The 26,227-nt window shown below is 38.0% G+C and overlaps 1 protein-coding gene across 1 annotated transcript in view; it reads right to left on the bottom strand.

Moving 5' to 3' along the window:
• The window catches only part of PHLPP1 (PH domain and leucine rich repeat protein phosphatase 1), a 299,915-nt gene that overhangs the window by 59,463 nt on the left and 214,225 nt on the right, over positions 1-26,227 (bottom strand). The window contains exons 5-10 of the mRNA XM_072605517.1: positions 20,407-20,553; positions 19,536-19,766; positions 15,004-15,206; positions 11,918-11,978; positions 9,563-9,658; positions 3,497-3,652 (exon numbers count right to left, since the gene is read on the bottom strand). Of these exons, the coding sequence (XP_072461618.1) occupies positions 3,497-3,652; positions 9,563-9,658; positions 11,918-11,978; positions 15,004-15,206; positions 19,536-19,766; positions 20,407-20,553 (894 nt within the window). The remainder of the gene's footprint in view (positions 1-3,496; positions 3,653-9,562; positions 9,659-11,917; positions 11,979-15,003; positions 15,207-19,535; positions 19,767-20,406; positions 20,554-26,227) is intronic.

Here is a 26,227-nt window from a genome sequence, read left to right as displayed (position 1 = left end):
ATTAACAACATATATCTAGATAGGTTAGTATATATTAATTTATCTGTGTAAAAGATTAAAATATGTTTTTAATCTCCTCCACACAAAAAGAGGATTTAGAGACATTTTAGGGAAAACAATATAGCAACGAATCTATATCTCCATGTATAACTATAACTGCAGCAGGATTCTATACTCTCCCATTCCCTCCCACTCCCCCCGCCCACTTTAAATTGTTCATTTCTGTTTGATCAGTCAACCCATCCTAGTAAATTGAATTGACTTCACCAGAAGAAATGACTCAGTCATCAAATGAAAGTTAAGACACAGACTGGACAGGAGGCCAGTCACTTCCCAGAATACAGGTATGGAGCAGAAGGTCGGCAGTGCCCCTGGCAGTGCCTAACACACTCTAGTGACCCTTAGGAATTACCTACTTTCCCAGCAGCATCTGCTGGTAAAAACTGAACTGATTAACTGAAGGTCCCTCTGGTCTTATATTCAGCCAAGAAAATCCTAACCATCAAGTGAATGGGAGATGGGAAGAGAGAGATCCATGCCAATATGATCCAGATTGGACTATTTTCTAGTTCAATCAACAGAACTAAATCCTATCCTGATCAAAAGATACAAACTCACAGCCAAATCCTCAGCAACATATGGCCCATCACACTTCATGCATCTGTCTCTACAGTTTGAGCATTACTGAAATGCAAGTTAAAATAAAACAACATTCAAAGCTAAATAAAGGCAGCAAAATCATTAGCCAAATGATCTACCATAAAAGCAGTGTGAATACTTCAAACATCTGATCCACCTTTAGGAAGGCATTATCATTAAAAGTCAAGAAGACAGAAATAGCTTGGCTGTCTACTTGGCTACTGGACAAGTCAACTGCTGTTCTGCTTTCAAGGTAGAGCAAAATTATTCAATGGATGCCACCTGAAAGTTTTAACACTTTAGAAAATCAAGCAATTAAGATGATAAAGATCATACTCAGACCTGCTACAACAGGGAAAATTGAGAGGTAAAGAAAAAAGCCCAATGTAAAACTGGATGTCTGGCTAAGAAAATGGCAAACACCCTTTGGAAATCATGGTTTTAAATCTGCAGTTCCATCAAAAAGATGACTCAAGGGGCTGCTTTTTAATTCCTGCTGCACCAGCTGCAGAAACCCTGGCATCTTAAGGAGGATCTGACTATTGCTATAGCCTGAATTCAATAAAGACTGGATGCTAAGCAAGTAACTGTTCTGTTCAGGGCAAGCAGAGGGAAAGGCACTCTCCACTGACAGTGGGGAGATGGATAGAAACCCTTGGGTGCCCACCTCAGTTTAGTCTCAAAAGACGCACAGGATTTTAACAGAGATAGTGTATGTATGTGTTCTGTGCATGCATATACGTGTGTATGTTTGCGTATATGTATGCATGTGTATACATATATATGGGCATGTACATGTACATGGGAATGCTGCAGTGAGATAGATCAAGAGCATTCTAGGCATAAGAAATGGCATGGACAAAGATATGGAGGTAGGAAGTGAGGGTCACGTTAAAGAAATGGCAATACCCATTCTATGGTTGTAGTGTAAGGCATGTGACAGGGAGTGATGTGAGACAAGGCAAAGTGGGATGGCATCAGAATGGAGAAAGTTGTAAATGCCAAATTAATACGCATTCTAAGCTTTACTTTTGGTGGAATGTGAGGCCATTGATAGCTTTTGGTATGAGAGTTGAGGGTGGGTAGCAAATTAACTCTTTCAGGCCACCAACACTTTGTACAATTTAGTATGAATGTGGCAGACAGTGCCGGAGCCCTGAGGAGAATGTTATCAATTCAGTTTGCCATTATGTTTCCCAGTCACCCGGGCTTAAAACCTTAGAATCCTCTTTAGGTCTGGGCAGTGAAAGGAAAGGAAGAATCAGTTCATCCCAAACTCTCAATCCCCTCCTTTCCATTCCCACTGCAACCATCTTAATTCAGGTCCTTATCACCTCTGGCCTGGACTGTTGGTGGCATTGCTTTTAGTATCTTGTCTTTCCAATGTATCCTTCACAATGCTACATGGAGATTATATCAATCACTTTTTTGCTTAGAAATCTTTAATGGTTCCCCACTACCTATAGAAAAATGTATAAAGTTCCTACCCTGGCATGTGAGGTCCTCTTCAATTTGCCTTTTCCAATCTTTCCTATCCCTGCTGTCACTCCTGTTCTAACAAATATTTACTGTTCACTCTTTTTCAATGCTGTCTCCTCCTCTTGTTCACATGCCTTTGCTTCACACCATCACTTGAATTCTGGAGTTATTAATGAATTTCAATCCTGTAAGGCCCACTCTTCCATTAAACTTCCCCTGATTTCCCCAGCTCTAAGTGAAGTCTCCCTTTTATATCCCTGATACTACTCTGCTTGGACCTCTCCTTTATATTTATGTTATAGCCTGTATGACAACTTTCAGTGGACATGTCTATCCCATCAACTCGATTGTAAGTTCTTTGACACAGGAGATAGGGTTGGTTTAACCTCTGTATCGCTAATGCCTACCATAGCACAATACATCACATATACAGGTGAGGCATAAGAGATGTTTGCCAAATTCCATCCACTTTGGGGCAAGGATAGCTTAGAAATTCTAAGTCTGGTATATATTATTCCATACAGAAAGATTCCACATAAAGCAATAACTCATAAAAACCTAGCAATGTTTAAATAAACAAAGAGTCAGAAATGCTTTAAATTCTCTGTAAGTGGACATCTTTTTTCTTCCAAATGAAGACAACATATGTAAATTGAGGCAAATGCTTCAAAACACATAGGAATGGGCAAACGACTCAGGCACTCTTCTAAATCAATCTACATCCATCACCAAAAGTCACAAATGTATCGCTGCAGAAGAGCTACAATATAAGGAAGCTAAGACTGAGGTGCCCTAAATAGCACCACAAGCTTTTGTTCAAACACAAAAGCACATTTAGAATCTCTAGTTTATGCCCTGTCCCCACAGGTACCTATACACACAGTTTAACACTTCTCTAAATGTCGCTCAAGAGTTTTCTGTTACACATAGGTTATGTGGCCTATTTCTAGCAGAACCATGTTTATGCTGTATTTTTGGGAAAGGAGCAAAATTAGTAAATGTAGGCCCTTGATGGGTAACAAGCAGGAGAAAATAATATCACTGGTTTTAAGAAAGAGAGCACATTTGCAGCATCTGTGCACAAACACAGTATAAAACTGAAAGATAAGTCAGAAGGTTCACACAAGTCAAATGAGGTGATAAGCTCCTGAAAAAGCAAAACTTTAGGCAACTGTATTTGGTTTCCATCCTGAAGATCATCTAGTGTACCCAAAGACCACACAAAAGACAGAATGTTAGTTGTGGTCTCCAAACCACTTCCCCTCCAAAACACCTCCATCCACCCCTCCCAATCCCTCCATAATATTCACCGTTGCCGTCATGCACACAAAAATCTTAATGTAAATGAAAGCACTGGCTGCTGCTGTTGCTTCCTTACCTGTCAGCCTTCATCAAGAGATTGGGTGGTAGCTCGACAAGCTGGTTGTGCTGAACATCCAGGACCTCAACCTGGGTTCTCTCTAGTCTCTCTGGTAGCCTGGTTAGCTGGTTATGTCCTACTAGCAGTTTACGAAGGCTACTATTATAAAACAAGCTGCAATGCACAACAGAAGCAATTTAGGGAGGGAGGGATAGAGAAGAAGTTAAAATATTAAATATATCCCCACCCCCACCTCCCAAAGCTATATGGATCAAAATGATCTGAGCAACTGAAAGTCTGTTTGAGTACATGGTAGGAGTTTATCCCCATTTCAAACTTCTCCTTTCCTTTAAAAAATAACTTGAATAACTTTAACGAAATAAAAGATGGAGAACTTTCAAACATTTATGACAAATTTTACTCAAAATATACAAGTTACCAGAAACTTATTCTAAGGTAGGTAGGTGAGTAGGGAAGACCCATCCTGAGTTCAAATGTGACCTCACTCACTAGCTGTATGGCCCTGGGCAAGTTGTTTAACTTTATTTGCCTCAGTTTTTTTCATCTGTAAAATGAGCTGAAGAAAATGGCAAACCACTCGAGTATCTTTGCCAAGAAAAACTGAAAAACAACTGAAAACTTCTAAGGGGTATTTTTTCTACATATAACTATGGCAAATTCATTGGTAAATACATCAATTTTTCTCTAAAGAAAACAAAGAAGAGGAAAAAAGTGGGAAAGGGAGAAGAAAAGGGAAGCTAAATGATGAGATCATAAAATGGAAGAGTGGGTAAAAACGATGTGTGTCTGCAGGAAGGAAATAAAAAATGTTAATCTCAAGTTTTCATGGCAAGAATTCAGTCTCCCTTATAATTATTTGTTTATTTGTCGTATCCCTCTAGGAAGAAGGTGCATGTGCAGCAAGTTTCCTATTTTGTTTTTAATACTAGAATGAATATAAAAGTTTCTTGTGTTGGGAATGAAACTCATCTAATCTGCTTTTCTATCTTGAATTTGAAAAGTTACTCACAAGCTTGGGCATGTTTTCTTTCTATTGATGATTAGAGGTAAGATGAAGGAAAACTGTTGCATGAGAGGATATAAAACCACATTGTAGTGGCATGTGGATTCTACTGCTGCTATAACCAATAAAATCAGATGTAGTCCATACATACTAAAAGTCAGGGACTAAGAAAGATACTATGGAAGAGTTAGTTAGTATTAATTAATCCAGTTTAGTTTGGACTAGCAACACATAACTTGTCAATATTACAGAAAGAGAGAAATAGAAATGTACACATACATATTTACACAGGGATATTCTTCATCTATCACCCGATTTCTACCCCAAGGAGGTACATTTAATCAGGCAGAAGATGTAATCCTTTCTAACACTGGTTTCCAATACAGTTAAAATTTTTACACTGAATTTTTTAAAAAATATTTATTTTGTTATTTCCCAATTACATGTAAAAAGATTTGACATTCATTAAAACAAATTTTGAATAAAAAATTCTCTCCCTTTCTCCTGCTTATCCTCTCTCACAGTGAATTTCAATACTGAGACTTTACCTCATATAATGTGTTACTATTCTAAGCTTGGGTTTCTTAGCACCTACCCCACAGGGATGTTGTGAGGACAGAATGAGATAATATTTGTAAAGCACTCAGCACAGTGTCTGACGCATAGTATAGACACTATATTTGTTATTCATTCAGATACTATTCTTTGTGACCATATAAGGCTTTCTTAACAAAGATGCTAGAGAGGTTTGTCATCTCCTTCTCCAGCACATTAAGGCAAATTAAGGCTAAGTGACTTGTCCAGGGTCACACAGTTAGTGAATGTCTGAACTCAGATCTTTCTCTGGGCCTAGAAGGCCCAGAGCTGTATCCACTTAGCCACATATACCGATAATGTGTTAGCTATCATTATAATTACTATTTATAATAATAACCTAAAACAGTATCTATTAATATAAAATAAATCTAAGACTAAATATATTTGGGAAAAATTCTGATTAAAGGTCAGCTATATTTTCTTTTGTTTTTGTGTCTTTAACATAAGAAGGAAGGCAACAAGCATTTATTAAACTCTTATACTATGTGCCAAGTACTGTGCTAAATGCAATACAAATATCTCAGTTGATCCTCACAACAAATTTGAAAAGTGCTATTATCACCTTCATTTTACAGCTAAAGAAACTGAGGCAGACAGCAGTTAAGTCACTTGCCAAAGGGCACAGAGTTATTAGGTGTCTAAATGTCTATGGCTAGATTTGAACCCAGACCCAGTACTCTATCCACCGTGCCACCTAGCTGCCTCTGAGAGCTAGAATATAGATAATAAATTTCATGACTCTATCTCAGATATCATAAAGGTGTTACCTGGGAGATTATATTGCAATTAAAGATATAACAGTTTCAATGTATTTAAAGTAAGTGTGAACTTTTATCAGCTTGTTAATGAGAACCTCTTTATATGAGATGAGGGGAGAAAGAAGATGAAACGTTTACAATAACTTTATTTGGAAATTCTATAGATCAGATACTAGCAAACTCTCCAGCAGTTACTGAGCAAGAAGGGGGGAAATGGGGCTCAGAATCTCAGTTCCAATAAGTATGGAGAACAAGAAGAATTTTGCAACAACCTTCACAGTGGGCAGCACTGGTTATCTATGACTTAAATGCATTCTGGTCTTCATCCTAGAAGAGAAGGCAAAGAGGCTGGAGAATTGTCTCTCTACTTTTCCAATTACCTGGCAGAAGGAAGTGTTGCTTAAAAAAAAATGGGAAAAAGCTTCAATGTGAGAACAAAAAAGACAGTTCTAAAGAGGCATAGGAGAATGCTGGCCTATAGAAGAAAGGGCTTGAAAAGAGAAAAAGGCAGCCTTGAGAAGAGAACTGCTCTTCAGGTTGGGATTTAGATTATTGGACTCCAGTTTACAATAGTAGTAGGACATGCTTCTGGCCAGAGATGGAGCATACTTTGATTTTTTTTAAGGCTGTTAAGAATGAATTTGCCTGGAGTCTTGCAAAACTAATCAAAAGAGTCTTATGCTAAAAAAAGAGAAAAGAGGAAAAAATTCCCTCAAACATACATGGAAGGAAAAAAAAACTACATCTTAATTTTTACTGACCTCCAACTGAAATTTAGCATTTTCTTCAGTAATGATTGTAGGCAACAAACTATAATAGGATTAGACTTTACCAGACTGCTACGTAGGCCCATGAAACTAAAAAAGATTAAGAACTCCTGAAACAGACAGAAGTCACAATGCAGGAAAAGGAACAGCAGTAGATAAAACCAGAAACTCAAAAAATCAAAGAGCCAGCAACAAAACCCATTGCTTCAGATGTCTACCAACAAATACATAATGTATGAGAATTGAGCAAAATGAATTAGACATCCTGGCTCAGGGGAGGATATTTTCCCATGCCACTAACAACTGGTGGGATGAGACCCATGACTGGAATATGGTTCTAAAAAGGTATATTGCATCTTATTCAAAAGGAATCAATTAGATGAATAAATGGGGAAAGCTATCTCAAGCTTGGCATGTGAACATCACATTGTCATGCTGGGGGAGTTCAATAATTGGACCTCTGCTGGAGCTCACTTTCTGACCAAAGAAGGCCCTATAACAATTCCATGACTTGCTTTAATGATAATGAGCCTTTAAAAGGTAGAGGAAATGATTGTCATTCTAGATCTGATTCTGACTCGCAAGGAATAAGAATAAGCTAAAATAAGAATCTGGAAGGAAATAACAATTCATGTTAGACTTCATGATAAAAAAAAGGAAGAAATGCCAGGTGTCTACTGACAGGTACCCTAAATTTGGGGAGAACAGATTCCAAAGGGTAAAGAGAAAGGATAAATGAGATTTTATGGACTAAAGTTCTACACAGGCCATTGGCTTGGGGTGGGCAGGAAATTCAAGAATGAAATTCTAAAAACATAAGTTTAAGAAAAAAAAAATCCGATGAGAAGGAAAATGAGAATTTATCTAAAGAGTCCAAGAGGGAGTTCATCAATCAACTTGAATTCAAAAACATATGTGAAGATGATGGACTTGAGAGCAGATAACAGAGGAAGAATCTTAAAAGCATGGTACCAAAAAGACTTACGTTGGAGTTCTGATGAACTGAATGAAGTGAAGCTGGCAAGGAATGCCAGGAACAAGAAAAAAAATTTTGTAAAATGATAAGAAGCATCAAGAAGGCATAAGGACCACTGCTTATGGTGGATGATAAAACAACACAGGACAGAAAGAAGAAAGAAGTGCTCTATCATTATTTAGCTTGTTTTCTCTGCCAAGGAGAAAAGGTTTTGTTTGGAAAGGGCAGACCAAAAATGGCTCCTCAGGGGCTGATGCCCTAAATTAGGAAGATAGTAAAAAGGTAACCTAAACATCCTTGATGAACTCAAGTCACTAGGCCAGATATATTACATCCCAAGGCACAGAAGGAAATGGTGGATATGACGGGAGAAGGGAAAATCTAGCGAAGATAAGACAGTTCTGCCCAGGGAACAGTACCAGGAAGAATGGATGAAAGCTGCAAAAAGGCAGAATCAGGCTTGAACGAAGACCCATTTAATAACAAGAGCTATCCAAAAGTAGAACGAATGGTCCTGGAAGGGCATGAGTCCTCCCTCACTGGCAGTCATCAAGCAAAGGTTGGTTGACTGTTTGCCAGTATTTTGTAGAAAGGATTTTTGTTAAGTATAGGTTTGTAATGAATGGCTTCTGAAGTCCCTTCTAATCCTGAGGCTCTCTCAAATGGCCTTTTTCCTACTTCGTAAACTGTGTTTAATGCCTCTGTTCTCCCCTAATACTATTACATATTAAGAGGCTACTAAACCAATGTCAATATAGCATGTGCTTAAAGAGTTATTCTGGTAGTGCACTGCTCCATACATTCTTATTTCCTAGAATAATAAAGGCCATACATTTGTAAGAGAGATATATTTAGTTAGGAGTGCAACTGATGGGCACAGATTATACAGAAGGAATCTGATTATTGTAGGGATTGAAAAAGTGACCTTGGCTTTATTAGCACTTGGTTGAAATTATTCTCTGGCTTTTGGTGAGGTCAACTAAAGATGTATATTCCACAACTACTTAACACTTTAATAGAAAGTGTGGTTTTATTCACAATCAGTATTCCCAATAATTATCTTTTAAGGATAATCTCCTAATATAAAAGTTTCTGTGAAAAACAGATTTACACATTCCCTCAATTGTATTTTCAAGGAAGAATCTGGCTCTATATTACTAAATGAATAATCATGGTACCATGCATTCAAGAGTAAAAAGGGATTGAATGTACTCTGAATCATTAACTACCTAGCTGAGTATCCCCAAAATACTTTGTTGCAAATTTTGACAACTCAAAAATAAAAGATATGTCTGGTGCTTTAGGGGCATGAGGGTGAGGAGGGTGGGGTGGGGTGGACATTGGAGATAACATGGTCTTTTTATAAATCCAGCACATCACTTCATCAAAGATCAGGAAACAAAAGAAAATTGGGGAGAACAAGAGAGAAACCAAAGAGAGAAAAAGAGGAAAATGAAACATCTCTCAGCCCATATTTCATATTAGAAAAAAACAAACTTCTGCTGGTTGGTGTTAGATTTAACAAGTTAAAAATCTATGAATTTCTTTTAAGAACTATATTGAAGTAATAGGCAAGGCAGTCATTTGTTATAGTCAATTTGTACAAATGGTACATTCCAAAAGGATCAAGATCCTATAGGTGGCCCCATCAGGTGGCTTGACACGTCTTTGAACATTCCTTTTGCCTTATGAAGTGAAATAAAAAATTTCCACTACGTACTAACCCTGCACTGCTTTAAAATGTTTGGCTGAAATTCAAAGCCACATTCTGTTTTCCACTGCATGAAAGAAAAGAAGAAAAGGCCAGGCCAAGTTTATAGCCCAATGACACCACATGAGGTAAAAGACATCAAACAAAAGATGAAAACAAGCTCTTCTGTCACAGGAACAAGGTACATACTAACTCAGCAGTTCTGAATGACTTCTAGTTTCAGGTTTGGTCCTTTGGTCTACAGTACTTACCGTGCAGGAAGCTCACGGATCTGGTTATGACAAACATCCAACACTTCTAGCTTGCGGCTCTCACATACCCACTCAGGCATGCTTTCCAGGTGGTTCCTACAAATAAAAGCACATTTGTTTTTTTAAAGTTAGGATTCAACTTAAGTTTTGGTCCTAGGATCAAAGAGCTGCACAAAACAATCTCTTCTTTTAAGCCCAAGGCTCTGTCCTTCAGAGATCACAATATATGAAGTATATAATTAGGAAGAAATAGAAAATACAACTTTCACATAGTTTTTAAAAATAATAATGACATTTGACACATACTAGCTGTGTGACCTTGGGCAAGTCACTTAACCCTGACTACCTTGCAAATGATGATGATGATGATGATGATGATGATGATGATGATGATGCAATTTGGGGCAGTTGCAATTTAGAACCAGAACTGACTGGAGTGCTAAAATTGCCCAGAACTGCTTGTTCACAATCAAAGGCAAAATTTGTCAATGATGTCACATATGTAATAGATGATTACAAAGTATGGAGATCAATTATTTTAAAAACAAAAATGCCAGAACTCCTATGACTAAATGAATACTATCCTTTAAAACAATCAGTCATCTCTATCTCTGATCATTGCTGCTACTGTTTAACACTCCTTTGGACTTGCCTTGAGCCAGGGTGTGTTCAGGGAGGACTAGTAGTTTTGGTGTGATGGCTGCCTAGCTCTTTATGGGGTTACTTCCACCTTTGGTGTCCACCTGTTCCACCCAACTCTCACTTGTGACTCCAAGAAGCTGCAGTATGTGCAGCAGCCACGGGTCAAACCAGGTTGAAGATAACAAAGAAGTCTCAAACCCACTGGTGAGTTAGGAGGGTATCTACCCCAAGCATGTGAAGACTTCCCCTGGGAGAATGGGCAGATGATGGAACAACTTGTTCCAATGGCCATGAAGGCAGCTGAAGCAGGAGATGTGGAGAAATTTAGAGCTTGGTTAGACACCAAAGACACCAAGGTCATCCACTGCATCCTGAACTATAGACTGCCACTGGACTATGTGTGACAACTCTGGAGGAGAGAGTGAGGCTGAAGACTTTGTGCAACTCTGCCTCACTTAAATCCAATTTACATATGAATCAAAAGAACCATATAGGAAAATTAGGTGAATTATTTTATCGTATTTTGAATGCAAATGTAAACTTAAGTTAAACATACTTAGAGAATCTATATATCCTGGACTTCACTCCTCATATGCTGTGTTCCCTTCTAGATGCCCCAAATTCTAGAACTCATTTTGGTAAGCCGAATTGCTTTTTAAGTGTTACCTATAGGTAAGCAAAAACTGTGATTATACTTATAGCATTTATATATTATACTATATTTTTATATTTATGTCATATTCAAACTATATTTAAGCACATGCATGTTTACAGTAGAATAACATATACTTCAATGCCTTAGGATCAATTTTACCATAAAATTCCTTTCAAACAGAGAATGTTGGGCATAAATGTCACAATTCAGGCATAATTTTGTGTGTGTCATTCAACTTTCTTATTTACAAATGAGACCAGGGAAGTGGTCGGAATATATAATCCAAATCTTAATTTTAGGAGCCAGGATCCTTTGACAAGGAACAGTTTAAAATGTCACAAAAGATGAACAGAAATGCAGACCTGGGCGAAGGAACATTATTTGATATAAGTAAAATTACAGACAGACAGACAGACAGACACACACACACACACACACACACACATTCACTCACTCACTCACCAATTCACGTAAAGAAGAAACTTAAGGCATAGTTTAGATATTCAGAGTATAACACAAAACTGAGAAATCATATAGTTCAGTTTTCTTCTTACAAAGATGAGAAAAAAAATTGAGGTCCAAAATGCCTTTTACAAAGTGATAGTTATTGGAAGAACTGAGACCTCCTTAAGTTTCCCAGTTCTTGGCTCTTCCTCCACTGTACTACCTCTCCACTGTCTGACCTCTAGTCAAATGATGTTCAGCTAACTGATCTGACATAATCAGACCTAGTATTAAGATTTTTTCTTCTATGCATCATCGTGGTCTATTCGTAATTAGTCAGGCTGGATCACTACTGAGTACAAGTACTCACATCTGGATGGTTACATTCTTCTTGAGATACTTGCGCCACTATCATTGAAGCATTTTAAAGGGTAGATTGCTCAGGTACTCTTTTAGAGCCTAAATAGTAAAAACTGATGAAATAACATTGAGGTTTCATATACATGCTTTACATTCAAGAGAATGTTTATACATGAATTCAGCTGGAATTGCTTAAAAATTTTTCAAACAATTTTACCTCAAAGCATTCCAATTCTAGCATATTGACTCCTTACCTAGAAATATCCATGAAGGTCAGATGATTCGGAACTGGGTAAACATCAAGTTGCACAAGTTCTAAGGGGAAAAAAAACAAGACATGAAAAAACTATAAAAATGGCACAGAAATCTGCTGATTATCATTATCACCTTTTCCCCGCCTTGTGTTGATAGCTTCACTCTGACACCATAAAAAACTAAAGGGATCTTTTGCATGCAATCATGATTTATTTTATCACTTTTCTCCCACTCATATACTTGATTCTAGCTCTCCACTCCTCTTCTCTAAGACATGTGATGCTGATGACCATCTACTCCTTTGGAGTCTATGATACTGTGATCCCCTAGTCCCTGTTTCTTCCTTTCTCTTCTTCATTGTTTTCACTGGCTCCTCTAAGAAACTTACCCACTCTCAAGATTTCAATGATCTCTTCTGTGTCAAAAACATCCCAATCTGTCACTATGGCCCCCACTGTCTCACTAAGTTTGATTCCTATTCAAGAGGCTGCTGAACATTTCAACCAGCATGTTCTATTTCCTTCTACTCAACAGATCACTAGCCAGAGAATCTCTTCTCCCATAATTCTGTGCTCCTCCAAAAATTCCCCATTTCCGTCAACAAAACAGCCATTTTTCCCAGTCACTCAGGCTTGAAACTCTGACCCTTCGGTCTTACTTAACCTTTGTATCTATCTTAGGCAGAAATGGGTTGTGAGCTGCATCATTGAAGGGAACTCCCATATTGATGCTATCACAGATTTGAGTCCTGACAGTCTGACCTGCATGCCTTCATTTTCCCTGTCCCTAACAGGAATGGACTCTCCCCTTTCCCACCTCCACTGGTCAGAATCTCTCTTCATTTCCAAGGTCCAACTCATGGATTAACTCCTTTATGACCTCCCATCAGAGAGCAACCACTCTCTCCTCAAGCTTCTCATGGCATATAGAACACTTTTATTATTGTCTTATTCCTTCATTAAATAAGAAATCCATTTGAGGCTGGAACCATTTTCTTTCATCTTTGCAGGCACAGGTTCCTGCATGTATGTAGTATACAATACTTGCTGAATTTGATTGCTAATGATTATTTCAAAAAATGTCCTTCATTGTTGCCCCTTTCTATGTCCTCTGGCACAACCCTTGTGAATGCCTGGGTGAAGGCATTAACTAGGTCCTTGACTCTGGCTGGGTTATCTCACTTTAAATAACCTCACTATTCAAGTTACTTTCAAAAATGTGGCCAAAATAATAGTACTATAATACTGCTTTTATCATACTACTCCCTGCTGTTTCCTAGATTGAGTCTAAGCTCCTTGCCCTGGCATTCAAAGCCCTCTAAAATCTGACCCTGCCTACTTAGCCAACCCCCATCCCTGCTCCCCAACCTTGACATTTCACTTACCATCATGGTCCCTGACCATCATTATTACCTCTGTGATTTTGCTCCCATTCAGATGAAGTAGTAGATGCTAAAAAATGTTGATTGATTGGAGTGTATCCCTCCTTCTTCTCCATAAAAAGCCTAACCATTCTTCAATGTTCAGGCCATACTGATTTTGCCCTTTTCCAAATTTCTTTGGCACATATACACTCCATAGTATACAATTAAGGATGTGATTACATTTTGTCCTGTACTCCTCTGTAATAGTTTCATGTCTTATATCCCCAACAAGACTGTAAGCTCCTTGAGGACTAAAGTCTAGCCAGCATTTTCTCAGTAGTCTAAAGAGTGCTAAACAAAAAACAGGCAATTTTTAAAGAATCTGTTGAAGTGACTTTAATTTTTTTCACTGAAAGAGGGTCCGAAATCTTCACTTTAGGAATCAACTACATCTTTGTGACCTTTATCAGAACTGTCACTGTTTTCAAATTATGAGCAAGAAATATTTATTAAACATATTGGAAACCGGGTTGTTGTGAAGGTGAAGTGAAATGGTAATCATTGTAAAGTCCTTTGCAAACTTTTATTGAAGCACTAAATGTTACCTCTTAGAGTTATTATTAAACCCTCTTGAATGGGTTTCAAGAATGGTCTCATTTCCCCACATATTCCATCACATGCTTTCTCTTCTTCATGAAGGCCTTGTTAGCCTTTGTACTAAACAACGCTTACTACCTATATGAGCCCGAGTCAATCGGTTCACTTATCTTAAGATTCAGTTTCTTCTTCTATGAAATTAGGTTAACAATCCTGGGACCAGACTGGGGTTCTTAAACATGTTTTATGTTGTGGACCCCTTTTGGCAGTCTGGGTAAGCCTTGGGACCCTTTTTCAGAATGTTTCTGAATGAATAAAATATGTAGAAATACAAAGGAAACCAATTATATTGAAATAACGTTAGAATTTTTTGCTATCCAAGTTTACAGACCTCCTGCAATCTGTCCATGGTTGGGTTCTGTGAACCTCCAGGTAAGACCCCCTAGACTAGATGTTCTTCTATATCAATATTATCTTAACATAGATTAATTAGCCTCCCTTTCTAGTTACTTAATAACACAAAGAGTGCATTTACTTAACATTTTATCATTTGCAAAATACTTTCTTCACACCACTCCTGTGAGATGAATGTACTTTTTGTAGATGAGGAAACTGAGGCCCAGAGTTAAATGATTTGCCCAAGGTTATAAAGCTATTAAATGACAAAGCTGAGATTTGAATCCAGTTCTTCTGACCCCAAATCCTGTGATCTCTCCACTAAATCATGATGTTTCTTTTATGTAATTAATGTGCTGCTATAGAGTATATTCCTGTTCTGGCCCTCAGAGACATACTCACATATTCAGTTACAAAACAGCTTCAGAAAAAAAGACTAGGTTTCTACCCCCTTTCCCTACACTTGGAGGCAGAACAGTCAAGTGAGAAGAGATTATTCAGCTCAATAATTACAACAAAATAACACAAGGAAAAATAGAAGAACTACAACTTTCCTTCCTCTACTCCTCCCACCAAATCAGGATTTCCCCCTCCTTCATGCCCTGAATCTTAAGCTTCATTTAATATCTGTATTTCCATGACAGCAGAGGAAGGAGGGCAGGGACAGTGCTGGAGGTAGGAAGCACAGGCAGCAGAAGGAAGGATGTTGGTACTACGTGCTTCACTTACCGTTTGAAGAGGCATAGAGTGCTTTTAGCAAATAGCCACAAACATTGAGTGTCACCAACTGGTTCCTTTCACAGTGCAAAACTTCAAGATTGTTGAAAACTGTAGCATCCAGATCACCAAGTTTATTATCTCGTAAGTCTAGTTGAGTCACATGTGGAAGAAAGTCCACCTCCTGCACCATCAGCTTCCTAATTACATTCAGTCTTAGGGGGAGAAGGAAGAAGACTCTATTTAACTTCATGTTATAAATATAAACCCATTCCTATGTTGGTGGCGCGACACACTCAAGGCTTGCTGTGAAGCTCATGTCATAATTTCTCCATTCTCAACTGGCTAGCTTTTCTGACTGTCCCTATCTTGTAACTCACAAGGGCTTTAACTTTGACAGTACATTCTTAAATACAATGGAGAGAATTATGACTGGGGGAAAAATTAGCATGTGGACGCCATATGAAATTATTTTAAGAGGATCATATCACAGATTTAATTTATTTCAGCAAAAGGAAAACCATTGACATCATACTGTAGACAATTTAAAGGAAAAAAACCTCAGCTTCCTGGAATGCTCATTACTACTACTATAAATATTCAAATCTGAAAGAAAATAAATAGGGGAGCAGAGAGGCAGTATCTCAAGTATCATAAGATTTAGAGTGGGACCTTTAGGGACATCTATTCCAATTCTCTCATTTTATATATGAAAAAACTGAGGCCCAGAGTTAAATGATCTGCCCAAGCTTGCACAGTTAGTAAGTACCAGAGGCAGGGTTTGAGCCCACATCTTCAGACTCGCAATCTCTTTTCATTATACCTCCTGCTTAGATCTGAACCCAGGAGAAACTGATCAAGCTTACAGATACAGCACAGTCTGATAAACTAACCATAAAAGGGGGCAAAAGGTAAGCCACACAGTCTCTTAGCTGGCTCAAGACTTGGAATGAGCTATTGATGCCATGGCCATCCCTAAGAGTTGTTGGGAATGAAAAAGTTCAGAATGAATAGAAATCTGGAACACAAAGGGACAGTGACTAGAGGTCATAGGATAAAGAACAACAAACCAAGGATGGAATAGAATTCACAGGAGAAAAAAAAAGATCTTGCAGTATCTATTTTTCTTTGTACCCAATCTATGATTTTACTGGCAGAAGGAAAGCCGGTTAGGAAATGCCTGCTATCAATGCAGATTAGAATCTGCTCTACCACTTATAGTGTCAGAGCTGCCTGATGCACCAAGAGGCTACAAAAAATGTGCCCAGGGTCACATTGTCAGTAGATGTCAGAACCCAGGTCCAAACCAGGAGAATCTATAATAAGAAAATCTGCTAGCTCTCTGGCAGAGGTTCCTGGAGAAGAGATGCCAGAGAACTTTGGCCGCTAAGATACAAAGGAAAATTGAGAACACTGACCAATATAACAAAGGAATATATTGTTACAAAGATGAATTTCAAATTCCCAATTCCTATTTTGTTACATAATGCCTTCCTCCAAGACAAACTTTACGTTATTGAAGCAATAAAATTCCAGGATCTTTCCCCAAAAACAACTCTCTTGGAATGGAAAGAACTCACCAGAAATCATGTGATAGCCACTGGAGAGGAAGAACATTTAAGTATTAAAGCTGGCCTACAGCAAATAGTGGAAGATTTATCTTCTCACTTCCAACCATCAAGATAAGAGCGTTTTCCTCCTCAGTGAATTTTAATGATGAATGGAGAAGGTGGAATGGGTCACACCACCCTCATCAAGAGATACACTCTTAATCCAACAGATGAAAAGGAGAGGAGGAGGAAGTATGCCTGCTGGAAATCAACTACAGGAAAGCACAAAGGACAACAAGGAGGACCAAACATTCGGTAAGTGGCCCAAAGGTATCCCTCCTCTTCTCACTTTTCATTCCACCTACAGAATGTAAAATAAAAATCCAATTCCAGGTTGGGTACTTGGATTATTCCTAAAGGTTGCCTATGCTGCTAAAATTTATATACAGGCAAGAAAACAGACCTCACTTTGTATACAAAATGTCACCAGATTTTAGAGATACTCTTCCTCCAACTGGCATTTGATCAGTAAAGTTTCATTTAATGGGAACTGGTAGACTTCAAACACTGGACCTGAAATCAAGAGATTGAACCTTGAGCTCCCTCTCACACTTAAATGCTCTGTAACTGTAGGCAAATAACTCCACCTCACAGGGTCTCAGTTTTCTCATCTATAAAAAGTAAAGGGATTGAACTAGAGGTCTGCCTCTAAGTCCATGCTAAAGAACTTCACTGAAAAAGACATAAACAAAACAGTCTTGTTAATTACAAATCACAAAAGGAACAGGTCTAAGGAGATGAAAAGGGAAGACCCATAATCTTTAATGACAGGAAAGGTTATCATTCAAATTGGTGATGCTTCCTTGGCATGATTCAAAAAGGAATTATATGATGAACAATAGCCTCTTCCTAGGCCAATAGCTATTTTCAATTTTAACACAAACCATGTACTTTTAAAGCAAATTGACAAGAGTATAGCAAAAAATTTTAAATTTCTGAGGGAAAACAAGGGATATTCAACATCAGTCAGACGTTGTCCAAAGAACTCCTACCTTTGGGTAGTTCAGTTTCAATATGAGACTGTGCTAAATTAATTTCTGTGACATTCTCTAATGTATGAGATGTTTTTGCTGTTGTTAACTTGTATTTTTGCCAGTAACTTCGTTCTCCTTTCTGAATATTATATCTTTGCAGAACTAGATTTTCTGTGGTTGCTGTGATAAAAAGCAAGTAACACATGAAAACTGATGTGAAACAGGAAATGAGGGTGGCAGTGTTTAAGCTGATTCCAAGATCTGAGAAGTTGTTCAGTGCCTCACAGACACACATCCCATTAGTAAGTAACTGGAGTTATAGAAGAATGAAATAAAAATATTATTTTTCTTTAAATTACTTTTTAAATACAACTAAGTTGCTAGGATATAAATACTTATTGAGTTTGTACCTAACAATAAATTATTTCTTTTAGTTTAGGAGCATCATGAAAAAAACTACTGAGATACTAAAGGTACCATGGACTAAGAAAGTTAGGGAACTTCAGAGCTCAAAGTCAAAAGAGGCAGAAAGATAAAGCAATCTCTGCTAATTTCTACCTATGTGACCCAGGAAAGTCATTTCATTTGTCCCAGGCCACGTACTACTGTTCAATGAGGGAGGTGAACTAGATTATCTCCTACTGGTGGCAGTGGAAATAAAAAGGAAAGAATCTGCGAAACATTTGAAAGAAAAAACTGAGAAAATATGATAAGACTGAATATGAGGAACAAGGAAACAAAAGGAAACCTTAACTACAAGGTGTTGTACCCAGATAGGAGATATCACTGTCATTGACATCGTTGTAGCAGTTAACATTTATATAACATTTTAAGATATGCAAAGCAAATATTAACTCATTTTATTTTTGTAACAACCCTCAGAGGGAAATGCCATCATCATACCCATTTAATAGATGAGAAAACTGAGATATTAGTTCCAAGACTTGACCAGAGTCAAATATGTAGTAAATGAGACAGGATTTGAATTCAAGTTTTCCTGACTCCAAGTTCAGCCCTTTATCCATATAGCTACTTCCTCCAAGAGATAGGTGAAGTCATTAAAAGATATAAAAATTACAAGAAATAGCCAGACGATGAGTTTCTTTATGTATATGTCATTTGAGATGCCAGTTAGGCATTTATAGTCCAGTTATATATGGCATGTAGTTTGAAATGTAGTACTAACACAGAGAATCAGGGCTGAAGATAAAAATTTGCACAGTTAAGAGTCATTTGCAAAAAGTTAAAGTTATGAGTATATGAAATAAGTGAATTTGAGATTACAAATAAGCAAGAGAGGAAGGTCAAGGATAGTCTTGGGAAATATCATTTATGGGTGACAAGTGACAGTGACAGACAGAGAATGAATGAGTATAGCTTAAGAAAGGAAGGAAACAAGTATTTATTTAGTGCCTAGTATATGCCAAGCACTAGGCTAAGTGCTTTACAGATAATATCTCATTTGATCCTTACAACAGCCCTGGAAAGTAGGTGCTATTATTGTCATTGACACTGTTACAGTCCCATTTTACAGATGAGGAAATTGAGACAGACGGAGCTTAAGTGACTTGGGTCACACAGGTAAGAAATGTCTGAGGCTACATCAGAACTCAGCTCTTCTTGACTCCAGGCCCACTTGCTCCATCTAAGAAATAGAAGTAGAGAGTACAGACTCACAGATTCTAAGGGACATGTTTCAAAGAAAAAGAGCATGGTCAACAGAGATCTTCCCGATGGCAGAGTCACCTCAAGCACATTAATCTATGGTCGTTAGCTGCAATTAACCTGCTTTGTTTACAGCAGCTGTCACAGAATAAGGCTACGGGAACTTCCCTAATAAGCTCAGTAATACCTTTAGGAGAACAATCTACCCTAAAATACAAAATAACAATTCAATTACAAAGTACCAAAATTGCTAGCTTTTTTCATTTGAAAGTACATGCCTCTATTAACTGGTTACCTTAAATCCACATGCTTAATGTGTGGCATTCTTCTTAAAGATTGCAGGTTAAGGGTCTCCATACAATTTCCAGACATACAGAGTTTATCTACAGCAGTCAGTTTCTCCAAAACCTTTGGAATGTCTGTGAATTCATTGAAGGAGAGTCCTAGGTAACTGAGCTGCTGCATATTCTCCAACTCAGCAGGAAGGGACTGAAGATAGTTACCATCCAACAGAAAAGTCTGTAAGCTATTCAAAAAGAGAGAGAGAAAATACAACAGAGTTTTAAAAATGCATTTCTTTTTTTATGAGCACTGAACCTCAGCACATGTAATAAGCTCGCACAATTGGCAAAAAAATTGTAGTTTGCCCAGGGAAGTACAAACAGGTGGAGTATGAGGGAGTGAGATACAAAAGAATATGGTCATAGATAAGCCCCCTAAACATCTATAAAGATCAAAACAAAACAGAAAAGATGAATAGTTTTCCTGACTTGGGTAAACATAACTGAGGACAATATTTGCTAACTGTGGCAAGAAGCCACCACACTGCTTATTCTTTTTGAGACCATTTCCAAGTCTTTCTAATTTAAGACAGGCAAGAGGAGAGTACTTTACCTCTTCCATCCATAATTAAAGCCACCTACACTACAGATTTTTCAGCTTTACCAAAAACAACAAAAATCCTGTATTTTATTTTTCAGATACCAAAATTTAAGAAAACTAAAAGTGAGTTCTCTTATCCACAAAGTTTCCAACTGCCTAACTGGGGGTGAAAGTCAATGCTTAAGAGACCAACACAGTTAAGAAAATGACTTAACATTAGGCATTGTGAAACCTATGCAGAAAGGTCATAGGTTGTACTCCATGATGGGTCTTTGAGAACATACTTGTGCATGTCTCCTGCTGCTGTTGGAACAGTTCTGAGGGCATTGCAGGACACATTCAGCTCAGTCAAGGTCGGGATGTTGCATACTGCCAGAGGGAAATCTCCAAGATGGTTATTAGAAAGATTAAGGCTCTTCAACTTGGTAAACCTATATTTTTAAAAGCGAGAAAGAGAAAAAAAAAGTCACAGATTCAGTCACAGAATTCTACATCAGGAGATGACCTCCAGTGCTTACCCTGGTATTTTAAAGGTGAAGAATTAATACCCAGGGAGATTCAGTGATTTGCACAAAGTCACACAGGGGCAGAGCCAGGACTAGTCCAGGTCTCCTGCTTGATTTCCAAGTCAGTGAATTTCTCAGAATGGAGCAATCTTATCTCTACAGAAACTGAAATAAAGATATACCTTCAATTTCATCCCAGTTACCTGGTAATTAGTAAGCTCATAAAGGACAATGGGGAGGTATTAATTATGTGGGAGAAAGGACAAAGTCAGGGTCCCATCTAATGAGAATAACAGCGGGTTACAAATAGGGTTGAAGGAAGACTTGCCCAGGGTCACACAGCTACTAACTGCCTGAGACCAGATGTGAAATCAGGTCTTCCTGACTCCAAGTCAGGCACCCTATCCACTGTGCCACTTACATGTCTCTGCCTATGCCAAGGACACACTTTTGTGCTCCTCTTTTTCCCATGTCAAAAATGGGAATAATAAAATCCATCACTTTCTGAATGCAATGTTATAACTACAATGAAGTGAGAAAGTACATGTAAAAGCAAAAGGCTCACATAAATCAAAATTTTTTGTACTACTCACCTCTATATCTCAAGAGTTTAATGACATATGTGTGACAAATTTTAATGGCATTAAAACACAATGCATTCAGGACTATTTCAATACTTCCTGTGTGTTTGTATCTTCCCCCTACACCACTCCCTTCTATTGCCTATAGCTGGAGAGTTAATATAACAGTTGGGCTAAAAGAAGGTTTCAAGAGGCAAAATTTAAAAGTTGACTAAAGGTAAGAAGAAAGATTCTTAAGCATCACACACAGCTTCCACGGGTGGGTCTTAATGGAGCACATTCAGACCAATCAATCATACCAGTGAGCAAAGTTCAAAAGGAATCATGCTAGACCTGGGAGATATCCTCATGCTCTAGGACACGAGTTGGCATACTATGCCCTGAAGGCCAAATTCCTCCCATGAGTGAAGAATGGTTTTAAAACTGTAAAACAAAAAAACCAAAAAACAAAAATAGGCCAGTGAACTGGAATTGGTCCAACAGCTACAATTTAACAACCCCTGCTCTAGGATATCAACTTATGACCTGAAAAAGAGGTGAGCCAGTCATTCAGTGAACAGCTGATAATAACAATGACAACAACTAACTTTTACATGGCACCTACTATGTTCCAGGTACTACATTAAGCATTTTACAATTATCATCTTGCTCTGTCCTCACAACAACCCTGAGAGGTAGGTGCTATTGTCATCTCCATTTTACAGATGTGAAAACTGACTTGTTTAGGATTCTATAGCTACTAAGTGTCTGAGGTCACATTTAACCCAAGTCTTTCCAACTCCAGGAATAGCACTCTATCCATCGCAACAAAAGACAGACAACACGCAACCAGATGCAACATCACCATCCCTATTCTTTCCCCATCCCAGATACTTAAAGAACTAGAGGAAAGCCTTAAGCACATTAAAATGGATCTCCTGTGAAGGATTGCTAGAAGATTCTATCCTATGAATTTTTAAGATTATTAAGAAGAAAGTGTTTTATAAATCTCAAAATGACATATAAATGTCAGCTATTATTTTTATTACCACTATGACAAGAATCATTCAGGTTTTAGAAGGGTAGAGATTTGCTTTGGTAGAAAAGTACCCAAACCAAAGACCTAACAGACCCAGTTTAGCAAAGACATACAGTAGAACAGATGTCCTATGGTGTGATTCAGGAAACAAAATTCCTAGATGACAATTTCCCAGAAAACTGAAGAGTCTATAAAGAAGCAAAATGTTTTGTTTGCTTTAAACATTTTAAAAACACAAATCTTTCTACAATGTATTATGTTTCCCTATAGTACTAAAAAGCAAAGGAAACATAATTTAATCTTTCCTTGATAACTCAGAGATATTATGAATATCAATGACTGTACTGTAGACCTAGATGATACAGCACAATGGACCAAACGTATAATGAAGTCTAGGATATTCAACAAACATTTATCAAACACCTACTATGTGTAAGGTACATGAAAATGAAATAGGCCCTGCACTCAGGGAGTTCACACTGTATTAGATGACATAACACATATACAAGGAAGTAAACATAAAATATAATGAAAGTAGAGACAGTTAATAACTAGGGGGAGGGGTAGAGATCAGAAAAGGACTAGCATTCCTCAGGCAGCACCAAAGCTGCTTTGGGAAGGCATACTAAAAAAGTGGCTGACAAGTGCATTGTGCAACTATGAGAGTTCACTTGTTTCCCAAAATGAGAGAAGATAGAATGTTGTTGTTCACAAGGACCAGCCAGTAGATCAGTCTGACTGGAACAAAGAATAAAAAATATATGAATGGGGGGAAGGGAGGAATAGAAAATAACACTGGAAAGGTAGATGGAAGCCATATTGCAGACAGCTTTAAATACCATGGTGATTGAGAATTTTGTATTTTCCCTAAAGGAAATAGGGAGTCATTGATGACTTTTGAATGGAGGGAGAGTGGCAGTGGGATGAGGGAAGTCTCATGATCAAATTGAAGAATATTTGTTAGAAAATTATGTGGTAGAAGATATACTGGGGAGCGAAGATAATGGAGGTACAGAGATTAATTAGGAGGCTACTGAAATAATCTAAGAGAAAGCCTAGAGGGCAGCTAGGTGGTTCAGGGGATAGATGCTGGGCCTGGAGTCAGGAAGAAAGAAGAAATGCACAGCTTCCAAAATGGCACAGATGGGGTAGGTCAGATTCCTCTTTCAGAACTCTCTTTACATGCTAAGAATTCAGCTTCAGTTTTCATAAAAATCTTCAAACTGCTTAATCACATTTTGAAAGCTACCACTAAACAAGTCAGCATCCTCCTCAGAAATGAGAAATGCAACCTGAGAAGGCACAGGTGGAATGATGACAACTCTCAGGCAAATTAATCTACACAATCAGATTTACAGGGACCACATGACCTCTGAGAATTACTCAAAACAACAGACTAGAGAATCAACTAAGTGAGAAGATGTGTGTCAAATTTAAATAGATGAGAGCAAGGAGTCCCTCAGCAGAGGTTACCCCAATTAGTCTTATTTATACTTCCCTTTTTTTAAAACCTTAAATTGGTCACCATTTCTGAATAGAGAAAGAATGGCACCATTCCTGCTGGCACTAATTCATAGCCAGTTTACTGGTCTGATTGGTACTGGGCTAGCTTTAATGAGCTAGTATCTTAAATTCCCAACCCTAACTTTTTCCTAGAGGAGAACACAATGTTCAGCAGAGATGTGTTTAGCAAACAAAGCATGAATTGTTTCCAACGACCCAGAATCTAGATTAGAATGCATCCACCAACATCAAAATTCAGAACTGCTTTGGAAACTGTAACCCACAGCTTTCCCAGAGTTCCATATTTCCTTGAAAACACACACACACACACACACACACACATGCATGCACGCACACACACACACCAGGCTACGCGCACTGGTAGACAGATTCAGAAGACACCAAAAGGCCTTTCAAAAATGACTGCTCCTTTCAGAAAAATAGAGAAGGCCCACACAAAATCAGTTCCTCTGGCTTATGCTCACCTCAACTTATATGTATAATGGAGAGGCAATTAATTTCTGTCTTTTAAAACAGAGGGGGAAAATAGTACAGAAGTATCAATAGGTACTTAGATGTGATGTTTCAATTGGGAGAAAGATAGGAGATGAAATACTTGAGAGGATATGGCCTTTCTTCCCCCCATTTCCTTCATTTTGAAAGAATACTGAAGAAGGAAAAAAGACATACTATGAATATTATCTAACGCAGGACCTGGAATTATTCAGTCTTCATAACATATCACAAAGCTTTTTAGATATACCAGTTCAACAGAACAGGCAAATTATTATAGCTAGGTCCAGGACCTAAAATAAATGGAGCTAGGTGTGAAATGAAATCTTTTACTCGACCAAGTACAAATTTTAAACAACTTTATTTTTACTGTTTCTTACCCAAAGTTGCTGTGTTTTATTTATCAACTCTTCAGGTTCTTGTTTATGTCTGTTACACATTGCATAAGATGGCCTAGATCAACATCACTTGGCAATAGCATCAATAACACATGACCAAAAAAAGCCCTCATCCTGTCTCAAAAGTCCACTGAATCAATGCACCGCTGGGTGACCACCCCATTTCAGAGCATTACTCTTATGGAACTAGCAGTCCTTATAACATTTCTTCACTTAATGTTTTGTTTTTCCAGAGCCAAAGAACAATGTTAGGTGAGGTATCCCTGGTGTAGAATAAGTTAATGAAAATCTGAAAATCCCTAAATAGGTGAAAATATTTTTACTTGAGAGGTTGCATTAAAGTACAGTAACAAAGTTGATTACAGAATCAAAGATTCTAGACAGGAGGGAATTTAGAAGTTATCTCATCCAACTCCCTCACCTGAAAGGGAAGAAAATTGAGGATGAGAGAGGCAGTAAATGACTTGTACAAAGTCACAAAGTTACTACACAGCAGAGGTGGAATTTCAACTCAGATCCTCTACTTTCAAATATGGTGCTCTGTGCATGCCCTAAACCATGTGTTAGTATAAAAACAAAAACTGCTTAGATTGACCAAGAAAATAAAGAATGACAAAAAGCTATTGCAAATTTGGTTAACCCTTTTAAAATTAGTTTGTATTTATTAATCATAAAGGAACCTATACACCTTTGGGAACGAGTGATATTTTTGTATGAATAAACAAGAGGCTCTGCTTATCCTACAGGTGTATGTTTGCTTCCTTATAGATCTGCACTTGTATTTGTGCTCATACTATAGTAAATCCACCCCTGCTGCCTCTTCCCATAGTTAATTGGAAACCACATGTTTAGGTTTTTTGGATGTGCTCTTCCACCTGAGTCAAAGCCATCTATTAGTCAGAAACAGAACCCACACTTCTCTCAATGACTCAGCTTTCCCAATGTAGCTAACATTTGCTGAATCAAGTTATCTCATCCCATTTTAAATGATAAGATAGTAACAATTATATTGAGCATGTATGTAGCAATTTAAAGTTTGCAAAGTGCTTTACAATCATGGTATTATTTTATCTTCACAACAACCCGGAGAAGTGCTATTATTAGCCCCATGTAAGAAATAACTCAGAGTGAGAGGTTAAGTCACTCGCCCAGGGTCACACAATTGATAAGCATTGGAGGCCACATTTGAACTCAGGCCATCCTGACTCCAGGTCTAGTGCTCTACCCATTGCACCATCAAGCTGCTTAGATGCTCAGTCAATCTTAGTGTTTTGGACTTAGTCATAGCAACTGCACTGGTGATGCATAAGAATCATATTTGGATAGGCTGAGAGCAGTTGACCAAACCTTAGGGATTCATTTGTAAACTGCCAAAAAAGAGAACCAAAGACATTCAAAAGGTTGATGTGTGGCTTTCCAGGGCAGGTAGAGCTGGGGATGGGGGTGGGGGGAGGACCTCCTGCCACTCAGGGGAGAGGAATTCTTAGTTTTTACTTTGACCATGTTTCCTTCCCCCCACCCCCCACCTCTTTGGCTGAAGGAGGACCTTATGAGCTTTGAAAGTTATAGAAAATCTTGGACTTCCC

The sequence above is a fragment of the Notamacropus eugenii genome, chromosome 4 (genome assembly GCF_028372415.1).
Source record: "Notamacropus eugenii isolate mMacEug1 chromosome 4, mMacEug1.pri_v2, whole genome shotgun sequence".
NCBI classification, from domain to species: domain Eukaryota; kingdom Metazoa; phylum Chordata; class Mammalia; order Diprotodontia; family Macropodidae; genus Notamacropus; species Notamacropus eugenii.
Note: the sequence above shows the minus strand (reverse complement) of the source record. Positions and strands in the feature narration are given on the sequence as shown.